The 11,903-nt window shown below is 44.1% G+C and overlaps 1 protein-coding gene across 4 annotated transcripts in view; it reads right to left on the bottom strand.

Moving 5' to 3' along the window:
* USP33 (ubiquitin specific peptidase 33) overlaps positions 1 to 8,068 on the bottom strand; it is a 49,985-nt gene extending 41,917 nt beyond the window's left edge. For 3 of the 4 annotated variants that reach the window (XM_008053170.2, XM_008053171.2, XM_021710022.1), the window contains exons 1-4: positions 7,937 to 8,066; positions 7,590 to 7,643; positions 6,246 to 6,308; positions 4,415 to 4,567 (exon numbers count right to left, since the gene is read on the bottom strand). In XM_008053170.2, coding sequence (XP_008051361.1) covers positions 4,415 to 4,567; positions 6,246 to 6,308; positions 7,590 to 7,643; positions 7,937 to 8,017 — 351 coding nt within the window. In that variant the 5' untranslated portion in view covers positions 8,018 to 8,066. Of the gene's footprint in view, positions 1 to 4,414; positions 4,568 to 6,245; positions 6,309 to 7,585; positions 7,644 to 7,936 lie in introns of all 4 variants that reach the window. The other variant, XM_021710021.1, reaches the window with a different exon arrangement.
* Between the last annotated feature and the right edge of the window lie 3,835 nt (positions 8,069 to 11,903).

The raw sequence follows: 11,903 nt of genomic DNA, 5'->3' as shown, positions 1-11,903 counted from the left end.
GCCTGTAATTCCGGCTACTCGGAAGGCTGAGGCGGAAGGATCGCCGGAGCCCAGCAGGTCGAGGCTGCGGTGGCCAGGAGCGGCCACTGCACTCCAGTCTGGGCGACTGAGTGAGACTCCAACTCAAAAAAAAAAAAAAAAAAACAACTCAACAACTAGCTAGGCACGATGGCCCATGCCTGTAAGCCCAGCACTTCGGGAGGCAGAGGCCAGAGGACTGCCTGAGCCCAAGGATTCGAGACCAACCTGGGCAACTTGGCAAGACTTTGTCTCTGGAATAAATGAGAAGTTAGCCGAGTGTCATGGTGCACGCCTGTAGTCCAAGCTATTTAGAAGGCTGAAGCAAAAGGATCGCCGGAGCCCAGCAGGTCAAGGCTGTGGTGGCTGTGAGCATGCCACTGCACTCTGTTCTGGACAATGGAGTGAGACTCCAACTCGATGGAAAAAAAAACACAACAACTACCTCCAATTAAGTGACACCACAGCTAAAAAAGACTTCGTAAGTACACTATTCTACACTGCCTTTCCAGATCTTTCTATTTTTATATAAGAATACAAACCGCCGGGCTTGATGGCTCAGCCTATAATCCCGCGCCTTTGGGAGGCTGAGGTGAGTGGATTGCCTGAGCCCGCGGGTTCGAGACCCGCCTGGGCAGCGAGACCTCATCTCTACAATAAATCAAAAAATCTGCTGGGCGTGGTGGCGCATGCCTGTAACTCGGGCTCCTTGGAAGGCTGAGGCGGAAGGATCGCTGGAGCCCAGCGGGTCGAGGCTGCGGTGGTTGGGAGCGGCCACTGCACTCCAGTCTGGGTGACAGAGTGAGACTCCAACTCAAAAAAAAAAAAAAAAAAAAAAAGAATATAAACCAAGAATCTTGTGATCATAAGACAGTCTCTGTCATCTTCTATAATCTCTCATCATACCTAGCCCTATACTTATTTTGCACCCTTTGCACCCTTTTATGTAATATTAAGTAGGTCAAACACTTATTTCAAATGATACTAAAATATTCCAATATTAATTTCTAAAAATTCCTTAACTCAGAAGTTGTAACTGGTGACCTATCTTCCAAATGCTACATTAAACAACAACAATGGCCGGGCACGGTGGCTCACGCCTATAATCCTAGCACTTCGGGAGGCCGAGGTGAGAGGATTGCCTGAGCCCACAGGTTCGAGACCAGCCTGGGCAACAAGGTGAGACCTCGTTTCTACAATAAAGCAAAATGAGCCAGGCATGGTAGTGCGTGTCTGTAGTTCCAGCTACTTGTAAGGCTGAGGGGAAGGAATGTCTGAGCCCAGCAGGTCAAGGCTGCGGTGGCCATGAGCGTGCCACTGCACTCCAGCCTGGGCAACAGAGTGAGACTCCAACTAAAAAACAACAACAACAACAACAACAACAAAACCTCTGAGCTAAAGTTTAAAAATTAGGAAAATCAGATTTTTGCAAGTTCTCCTGTAATATCAGAAGATCAAAGAACACTGAAGGGTACCTGTATAATGAACATTTGTATACCTAACCCTGAATTGCAGCCATCTCTAAAATAAAATATTAAGGCCTGGTATGGTGACTCACACCTATAATCTCAGCACTTTGGGAGGCCGAGGTGAGAAAATTGGCTGAGGCCATGGGTTCCAGAACAGCCCAGACAACTTGGCAAGACCTCATCTCTACAATAAATCAGAATTAGCTGGGCGTGGTGACACGTGCCTGTAGTTTTAGATACTTGGAAGGCTGAGGTGAAAGGATCACCAGAGCCCAGCAGGTCGAGGCTGCAGTGGCTGTGAGCATGCCACTGCACTCCAGCCTGGGCCGTGAGTGTGCCACTGCACTCCAGCCTGGACGACAGAGTGAGACTCCCACTCAAAAAATAAAATAAAATAAAATAAATTAAAAAAAAAAAAATAGGACACTGAACACACCCAGCTAGAAAAGGAAAGTAACAGCACCATGCATTCAGCATGTATTCTGGGTCTCCAACTTACAGTGTTATTCTGCCTCTACAATGCAGGCACATTTGCACTTCTACAGAGCCACTTTATATATTTACTTTTCCTTCCTGACATCTGTAGACACTGGACATATGGTAGGTTCATATTCTCACTTTGTTTTTATAAAATAATTGGGTATTTTTGAATCAGAATCTCACTCCATCACCCAGGCTGGAATGCAGTGGCATGATCACAGCTCACACTGCCTCAGTCTCCTGGGCTCAGGCAATCCATCCACCTCAGCCTCCTGAATAGCTGGGGCTACAGCCGTACACCACCACGCCCATGTGTTTTTTTTATGTTTTGTAGAGACAAGGACTCACTACGTTGCCTAGTCTGGTCTTGCTTCTTAACTAAAATCTAGCCACCTTCAGTTATATAATGTGAGGGGCAGGCAAATTTATCATCACAAGTACCTATCAGAAGAATGGGATCAAAGATATAACAACAGGAAAATCTGAGAGTTGGTATCAAGGAACAAGTATAGAAACATAATGCGACTTCTACAACACAAATGAGGAAAAAACTTGCTATTAATAAAATCTGGCCAAATTATGATCCAGTGATGATCAGAATAAGCCAGGACCCAACTATTCTAATTTCATTTCCTTTTTCCTATTTTTATAAGACTGGAAATTCCAAAAATTAAGTGATCAATTTTGCAAGCAAGCAAAGCATGTTTTATAAGTCTCTCTCTCTTTTTTTCTTTTCTTTTTGAGTTGAGTTTGAGTCCTGACCACCGCAGCCTCAACCTGCTGAGCACTGGCAATCCTCCACCTCAGCATCCCAAGTAGCTGGAACTACAGGCGTGTGCTACTATGCCTGACTAATTTTTTGATTGATTGTAGACACAAGGTTTCACCATGTTGCCCAGGCTGGTCTCAAACCCATGGACTCAGGCAATCCTTTCGCCTTGGCCTTCCAAAGTGCTGGGAGTATAGGCTTGAGCCACCATGCCCGGACTATAAATCTCTTGATCCACTTGTTTGGTCAAAAAATCTTCAACCAAAGACTGATGCTAAGCTTTCTTACATTCTAACTGGTTTTCTTTTTTTTTTTTTGAGTTGGAGTCTCACTCTGTCATTCAGGCTGGAGTGCAATGGCACACTTATGGTTACCGCAGCCTCGACCTACTAGGCTCAGGCAATCCTTCTACCTCAGCTTTCCAAGTAGCTGAAACTACAGGCGCACACCACCATGCCCAGCTGATTTTTTTATTTATTGTAGAGACGAGGTCTTGCCAAGTTGCCCAGGCTGGTCTCGAACCTGTGGGCTCAGGCAATTCTCTTACCTCGGCCTCCCAAAGTGCCGGGATTATAGGCATGAGCCACTGTGCCCGGCCTTAGTTTTCAATAATTAGTAAAATGTTTACAGTAACCCAAATGGGGGTGGAGAGGGAAGGAAATGGGAAAAGAGAGTTGAATTGGCACCACCACACTCTATCAAAGAAGGCCTGTCACTGCTCCTAAAATCAGATTTACTGGAACAAAATGTAGATGACTTAACAATTTTTCTTTTTCTTTTTTTTGAGTTGGAGTTTCACTCTGTCACCCAGGCTGGAGGGCAGTGGCATGCTCCCGGCCACCGCAGCCTCGACCCACTGGGCACCAGTGATTCTTCCGCCTCAGCCTTCCAAGTAGCAGGAATTACAGGCACGCGCTACCACGCCCGGCTCAGTTTTGATTTATTGAAGAGACAAGGTTTCACCAAGTTGCCCAGGTGAGTCTTGAACCCACAGGCTCAGGCAATCTTCTTGCCTTGGCCTCCCAAAGTGCTGGGATGACAGGCTGAGCCACCAAGTCCAGCCTTTACTTTTCAAAAAAAGCTTTTTTAATTAATTAGCTGATTTTCCATCTTCAGACAGGGAGGCTTCAATCTCACCATAATCTAGCACTCTGTGCTATCCAAGAAAGGAGAGCAGAAGTGCTTCATTTGAGAGGAAAAAAAGGCACATTACAGAAATTTTTAAAAGTATACATTAGGCAAGATTTTTTTTTTTAAATTTCAACTACATGACAAATTCTGAAATTATTACCTCAGTAGATATATCTTAATTAAATGAATTTTTTTAAAAAATAAATTTAGCCAAGCACTGTGGCTCATGCCTATAATCCCAGCACTTTGGGAGGCAGAGGTGAGAGGATTGCCTGAGCCCAGCGGTTCGAGATTAGCCTGGGCAACTTGGCGAGACCTCATCTCTACAACAAATCAAAAATTAGCCAGGAGTAGTGGCACACACCTGTAGCTCTAGCTAATTGGAAGGCTGAAGCAGAAGGATCACTTAAGCCCAACAGATCGAGGCTGCAGTGGCCATGAGCATGCCACTGCACTCTAGCCTGAGTGACAGAATGAGACTCTGATTCAAAAACAAATAATACATGCATAAATAAAATACATAAATAAAATAAATGTATATGATTACCTGGACACTGTTTTCTTGTGTTTGATGAGGCTGTCTTACATGCGGTAATGAAGGCTGAGTTCCTAATTTTCTATCCAAAAATACTTCTTTGCTGCAAGCATAACACCATACCCGAAGAGTGGTGAGGTTCACAGTTAGATAATGCTTTGTCTCCTGTACAATTTCACAGGAAAGAGGGAAACAAAATGAGATATACTCAAAAATGCTCCTTGAAAAGATCGCCGAAGATAAACCGCTGGCGCTGGAGGAACAACAATCGACTCTGAAGCCAATCTGGAGCGCCAAGCAAACGCACTCACTCAACAGACTGCCACAGCCCAGCAGACAGCACAGAAGCTTAGCCTGCTCCAGGAGTGATTCGATTGTTTATCTGTCCACCACTACTCATTATACAACAATAAACACACGCATATAAGACTCTTCTTTGCAGTTCACAAGTAAGATTAACACAAGAAAATAACGGACAAGTAACTCTTTCAGGAAATTAGAGTGGTAAAAGAACACAGATGACATGGCCAAGGCATAAAACAGCTAAAGCAACAGGGAATACATGATCTTGGATAAATAAAAGTCCAGCCTTTCTCGGCCAGAGTTCTGCAAGAGAATTAAGTCCTATAGAAAATGGTTTGTTCGAGACCCGCCTGGGCAACTTGGCGAGACCTCATCTCTACAATAAATCAAAAATTAGCCAGGCATGGTAGCGCGCACCTGTAGTTCCAGCTACTTGGAAGGCTGAGGCAGAAGGATCGCCGGAGCCCAGCAGGTCAAGGCTGCAGTGGCCAGGAGCGGCCACTGCCCTCCAGCCTGGGCAACAGAGTGAGACTCCAACTCAAAAAAAAAAAAAAAAAGAAAAGAAAATGGTTTGAATGACTCATTTCTTAGTTCTCCCCAGGATGGTACATAGCAAGTACCATTCTAGAGGGACAGAAGAGAAATAAAGCAATGCCTTAGACTTGGGTATTCCCACCCAATTAATTCTCTTGAGGAACCTGGTTAAGAACGACTGATGTTGTAGAGACGTCAATGTGCATCTTAAAACAGTTCAGGTCAGGTAGCTCACACCTGTAATCCCAGCACTTTGGGAGGCAAAGGCGAGAGGATTGCCTGAGCCCAGGGGTTCGAGATCAGCCTGAGCAACTCGGCAAGACCTCCTTTTAACAATAAATCAAAAACTTAGCCGGGCGTGGCGGTGCGCGCCTGTAGTTCCAGCTACTTGGGAGGCTGAGGCGGAAGGATCACCGGAGCCCAGCAGGTCAACACTGGGATGGCCGTGAGCGTGCCACTGCGCTCCAGCCTGGGCGACAGAGTGAGACACTGACTCAAAAAGAAAAAAGAAACCATAGTTCATTCAAGAAACTCACAGTTTAGAATGGGGGTTCTGCCTAACGCCGTCAAAGAGGCACAGCAAAGTCACATGGGGAAGCACCAAGCACCAGAGCGAAGCGGGAGGGGGACTCCAGCTAGAATGGTGTGAGGAAAAGGCACCAGAGGAGGCGAGATGCAAGCAAGTGAGCCGGGTCGTGCCATAAACCTAAGGCGCTATTCCCAGCTTCCACCTCCACACGTTCTGAAATTCCAGCTACCGCCTGCGTGCATCCGGACGTAGACTTTTAAATCAGTGCTTTCTTAATGACAGCTTCATTCTAATAAAGGCCTGCACAGCAATTCCTCTCCCCACCTTTCACAGAAAGTGTAAATGAAGTTTGAACTCATGGAAGAACAAGAGTGCAAACTGTGAATTAGAACTTGAATTAATAATGCTCTACCAGCTTTCCCTTTTCTTCCGGCTCTTTTTAAAAACATCTGGCATTAAAATGTGTTCTGTACGTACCTGAGAATGTATGGTGCTATGATCTACTTGGGATTCGCCACAGCCAACATATGAACATTTATTCTATAAATTATACAGGAAGAAAAACAGAGTAGTTTATAATCTGTGTAAATTTATAATAGTGTTACAGTTATATTTACAATTAAGTTTTCATTATACGTTTGAACTCAATGATTAAGTCACTTTCCACAGTCAGTTAATTTAAACAAAGAGTATCAGGCACAAAAACCCAGAAGATTTATATGCTAAAAGCTATGTCATTTTTAATAAAAGGCAAGCATAAGACATTCAGAGAGAGCCAGATGCGGTGGCTCTCGCCTATGATTCCAGCACTTTGGGAGGCAGAGGTGAGAGGACTGCCTGATCCCAGCAGGTCAAGGCTGCAGTGGCCTTGAGCATGCCACTGCACTCAGTCTGGGCGACAGGGTGAGACCCCAACTCAAGAAAATTTTTTTTAATTAAAAAAAAAGATATTCAGAGTGATTTACTAAAAACTGCAAAAGCAGCCGGGCTCGGTGGCTCAGCCTGTAATCCCACGCCTTTGGGAGGCTGAGGTGAGTGGATTGCCTGAGCCCGCGGGTTCGAGACCCGCCTGGGCAGCAAGACCTCATCTCTACAATAAATCAAAAAAATCAGCCGGGCATGGTAGCGCATGCCTGTAATTCCGGTTACTTGGAAGGCTGAGGCAGAAGGATTGCCAGAGCCCAGCAGGCGAGGCTGCGGTGGCCGGAAGCGGCCACTGCACTCCAGTCTGGGCGACCGAGTGAGACTCCAACTCAAAAAAAAATAAAAATAATAAAATAAATAAATAAAAAATAAAAACTGCAAAAGCAATTTAAGTTAAAAATCTTTCCAAGCTTTAGTTTTTTGTTATCAATAATGACCTTTTGAAGATATGTTTAGATTGGGCGTAGTGGCTCATGGCTAGAATGCCAGCACTTTGGGAAGCCAAAGAGGGAGGACTGCTTGAGCCCAGGAGTTCGAGACCAGTCTGGGCAACACTGTGAGACAATAAGTCAAATAGATCAAAAAATCAAAATAAATCAAAAATTAGCCAGGCGTGGTGGCACACCTATAGTTTCATCTACTTGAAAGTCTGAGGCAGGAGGATCGCCTAAGCCCCGCAAATCAAGGCTGCAGTAGCCATGATCGTGCCGCTGCACTCCAGCCTGGGCGACAGAGTAAGTCTCTGGTCCCCACACCGCACACACATCCCCCCCCACAACAAAAGTATGCTTATTCACAAAAATCTTTTTAAGTGTCAAAATTTTTTCTGGTTATCACTATTCAGATCTAAATTTATTATTATTACAACAAACTTCAGGAAAAAAAACATGTACACACCTCTAGGCATGCCCAAAGATTTGGTCCTCTGACTTTACAATCCTGACAAGTACCCTATAAAAAGAAATTAAAAAGACAACATTTGTTATACTGACACAGCCAAACACATACAATTCACTAATAACATTATATTTTTTTTTTAGTTTTTAATTTCAAAGATGTAGGGTACAATTCACGGTTAGGTATATACAATGTTCACTATGCAGGTACACCCTTCGTGATGAGGTGTGCCCCCTCATCATTTTTTTAATAGGACTTGCAAACATACAGTATTATAATAATTTATGAAAAATGCATTTTAGGAGAAAAGTGAATCCAATTTAAGGAAGAAAACACCTCTATCTTACGTGAGATTTTTGTATCAAATCTTCTTTCGTTATTTCACCAACTGAATCCAAATGTGGACAATGACTCCGAAAAGTTGACATTTTGTTAGAAACGTGCTCCTGTTTCCCAAAGCTTTCAAAATGAGGTAACACCTATTGGAAAAGTGACACAAAAAATTAATCTAAAAATGTATATAATAGCTACAAAGATGAAGGGAAAAATAATAAAAATCTAAAATGTTAACATATTAAAAATTATTAAATAAAAGATAAGGTAAGAATGATATGTTTACACGTTTGCCCTGTAAAAGAATTTATTTTCAAACATACCTAAGTGAATTTTCATACTACTAATCTGAAAATTTCTCTACCAAATAAAAATGTTATTAAAATTAGCACCTATGAGCAAATGTAAATTTGGTTCACTGTAACTTCTGCTGCTTTTTCTCTTCCATTTCACTTTTTTATAGGGTAAGGGGGGAAAATTCAAGTTATTCCATTGTGAAGTATTTTTATCCAAAAAAGATCAATTTTTAGGCTGGAATAGGAATTGGAAAGAAATTTCAAATGGAAGGTTTTTTTCCCCCAGTAACAGCAGCCTCTGCTGATAATATAAATGAAATCCTCTGGTATCCTGGCACTACACCAGGACAGGCACTTTCCATCAGGGTTTCTCAACTCTGGCTCTACTGACACTTAGGCCCAGACAACTCACTATGGCAGAGGACTGTCCTGGGCATTTCGCGTTAGCTAGCCCATTCCTGCTTCAACCTACTGGAAGCAGAATGCTCCTGCTACCACTCTGAGCCCTGACAACCAGTGTCTCCAGACAGTATTAAATTACTAGGGAGGACCAAAAAAACACCAGAATTTATAAATAAAAACTTGGGTATTTATTCTTACATGTTTAAACTTCAGTCACCCTAGCTGCTCAAAACAGTTTTGAGCTCTTCCATTTTGATGCCTTCTTGCTTTTTTGTTTCACCTCTTCACATCAGCAAAACATTTCCTTCTGAGAACTTTTCTCATCAGGAAACAGAGAGCAGTTGCTCAGGGTGAGGTCTGGCTGCCATGGAGGACGGGACACAGGGGTCGTGCCGCTTTTGGTCAAAAACTCTGAATGCGGCCGGGCTCGGTGGCTCAGCCTGTCATCCCAGCACTTTGGGAGGCCGAGGTGGGTGGATGGCCTGAGCCCACGGGTTCGAGACCTGCCTGGGCAACTTGGCGAGACCTCGTCTCTACAATAAATCAAAAAATCAGCCGGGCATGGTAGCGTGCGCCTGTAGTTCCAGCTCCTTGGAAGGCTGAGGAGGAAGGATTGCCGGAGCCCAGTAGGCGAGGCTGCGGTGGCCGGGAGCGGCCACTGCACTCCAGTCTGGGCGACAGAGTGAGACTCCAACTCAAAAAAAAACCTCTGAATGCTCAGTGTGGTGTGGGCAGGTGGGCTCGTAAATCACTCATCATGAAATGGGCAAATGCATTAAAAGAATCTCCAAAAAAAATATACTGAAGCTGAACGCAGCCTCTCAAACCAACACTAGCTGGTACACAGATGCCAGTGGGTTCCTAAACACTTACCTAGCAGGGAAGCCTGGACTACAAGGGCCCACCCAAAAGTATCCTCCATGGGACAAAACCTCCCCATGATGAGAACCCCCTTGCCCCGAGGGAGGTACCATAACTAGCTTCACTGATGTACAAGGCTAAAAGATGCAAGCTTTACAGAGAACATAGTGCTTGCTTCAAGTAAAGTGAGTGACTGCGCATAAACATTTCTCGTCTCATTCAGCAGGTCTAGATCTTTTGGCTATATGTTTTGAGTAACATTTTCATGCCCTTAGTTCATCTTTGAGGTCTGAAAAAGCTATTTGAGAAAAAGTTAAGGAACTTAGAAGGACAGAATAAAACAGTTTAAAAGTTTTGCATTCCGATATATTATAAATTTAATTTCTTTTATGGTTTATAAGCTATTCAATAAACTCCACAGGTCTATGTAATAGTTTATACTGAATACAACCTCTGCTACCCTATAGCCTATAATAGTGTTTGTCTGCCTTTTGAACCCATTGCAATAAATTTGCTGAAATATCAACACATTAAAACAGATTGTGCAATATCAAAACAAATAATCAATCCACTATTATACTGCAACACACAAAATTCACTAGGAACCACTCTAGGATTAATAGTGAAACATTTCTAAGCACTACATTACTACATATTAAATAAGCTGAGGGTGGTGGATCACGCCTGTAATCCCAGCAGCTTGCAAGGCCGAGGTGGGAGAACTGCCTGAGCCCAGGAGCCCAAGACCAGCCTAGACAACACAGCAAGACCCAAATAAATAATCACAAAAGAAGGCAGCAGTCGTGACCTTAGTATCAGACAAAACAACCTTAAAAGAGATAAGGAAGGACACTACATAATGATAAAAGGTTTGATCCATCAACAAGCAATACCCATCCTAAATATACACGCATCCAACACAGGAGCACCAGGGTTTATAAAGCAACCACTAAGCCAACTGATATACTGACTCTAACACTATCATAGCTGGAGATTTAAATACCCTGTTAACAACCCTAGATAGATCATCAAGGCAAAAAACCAACAAAGAGAACCGGAACCATAACTTGACACTTGACCAGATGGATTTAGTAGATGCCTACAGAATACTCCACCCAACAACCATAGAATATACATTCTACTCATCACCACATGGAACGTACTCCAAGATCGACCACATCCTCGGCCATAAATCAAGCATAAAAAAATTTCACGAAGTGCGTGGCAGCTCAGGCCTATAATTCCAGCACTTTGGGAGGCCATGATGAGAGGATTGCCTGAGCCCGCGGGTTCAAGACCAGCCTGGGCAACTTGGCGAGACCTCATGTCTACACTAAGTCAAAAAATTAGCCAGGCATGGTGGCACGTACCTGTAGTTCCAGTTACTTGGAAGGATGAGGTGGAAAGATTGCTGAGCACAGCAGGTTGAGGATGTGGTGGTCGGGAGTGTGCTACTGCCTTCCAGCCTGGTGACAGAGTGAGACCCCAACTCAAAAAAAATTTTTTTCACAAGATTAAAATACTGCCAAGCACCTTCTCAGACCACAGTGGAATAAAAATAAATAACACTACCAACAAAACTCCACCAAAACCCATAAAGACACGGACACTAAACAGCATGATGCTGAACAAATCCTGGGTCAACACAGAAATTAAAAGATTCCTTTAGCCAGAACTGGTGGTTCACACCTGTAATCCCAGCACTTTGCGAGGCAGAGGTGAAAGGAATGGCTTAGCCCATGGGTTTGAGACCAGCCTGGACATCATGGCAAAACTTCATCTCTACAATAAATCAAAAAATTAGCTGGGCATGGTGGCGCGTGCCTATAGTTCCAGCTACTTGGAAGGCTGAGGTGGAAGGATCGCCTGAGCCCAGCAGGTTGAGGCTGCAGTGGCCGTGAGCATGCCACAGAGTGAGACTCCGATTCAAAGAAGAAAAAAAAAAAAGATCCCAGGAAATGAATAAAAATGAAGAAACAAGCCGGGCTCGGTGGCTCAGCCTGTAATCCCGCGCCTTTGGGAGGCTGAGGTGAGTGGATTGCCTGAGCCCGCCGGTTCGAGACCCGCCTGGGCAGCGAGACCTCATCTCTACAATAAATCAAAAAATCAGCTGGGCATGGTAGTGTATGCCTGTAATTCTGGCTACTTGGAAGGCTGAGGTGGAAGGATCGCCGGAGCCCAGCAGGTCGAGGCTGCGGTGGCCGGAAGCGGCCACTGCACTCCAGTCTGGGTGACAGAGTGAGACTCCAACTCAAAAAAAAAAAAAAAACAAAAAACAAACAAAAAAAAAAAAAAAATGAAGAAACATCTTACCAAAACCTCTGGGACTTGCCGAGCTCGGTGGCTCAGTCTGTAATCCCACCACTTTGGGAGGACCAGGCGAATGGATTACCTGAGCCCACGGGTTCGAGACCAGCCTAGG

This window comes from Carlito syrichta, unplaced genomic scaffold, assembly GCF_000164805.1.
Source record: "Carlito syrichta isolate Samal-C Ts95f unplaced genomic scaffold, Tarsius_syrichta-2.0.1 Scaffold287936, whole genome shotgun sequence".
NCBI lineage: Eukaryota > Metazoa > Chordata > Mammalia > Primates > Tarsiidae > Carlito > Carlito syrichta.
This window is presented reverse-complemented; position numbering and strand designations above follow the sequence as displayed.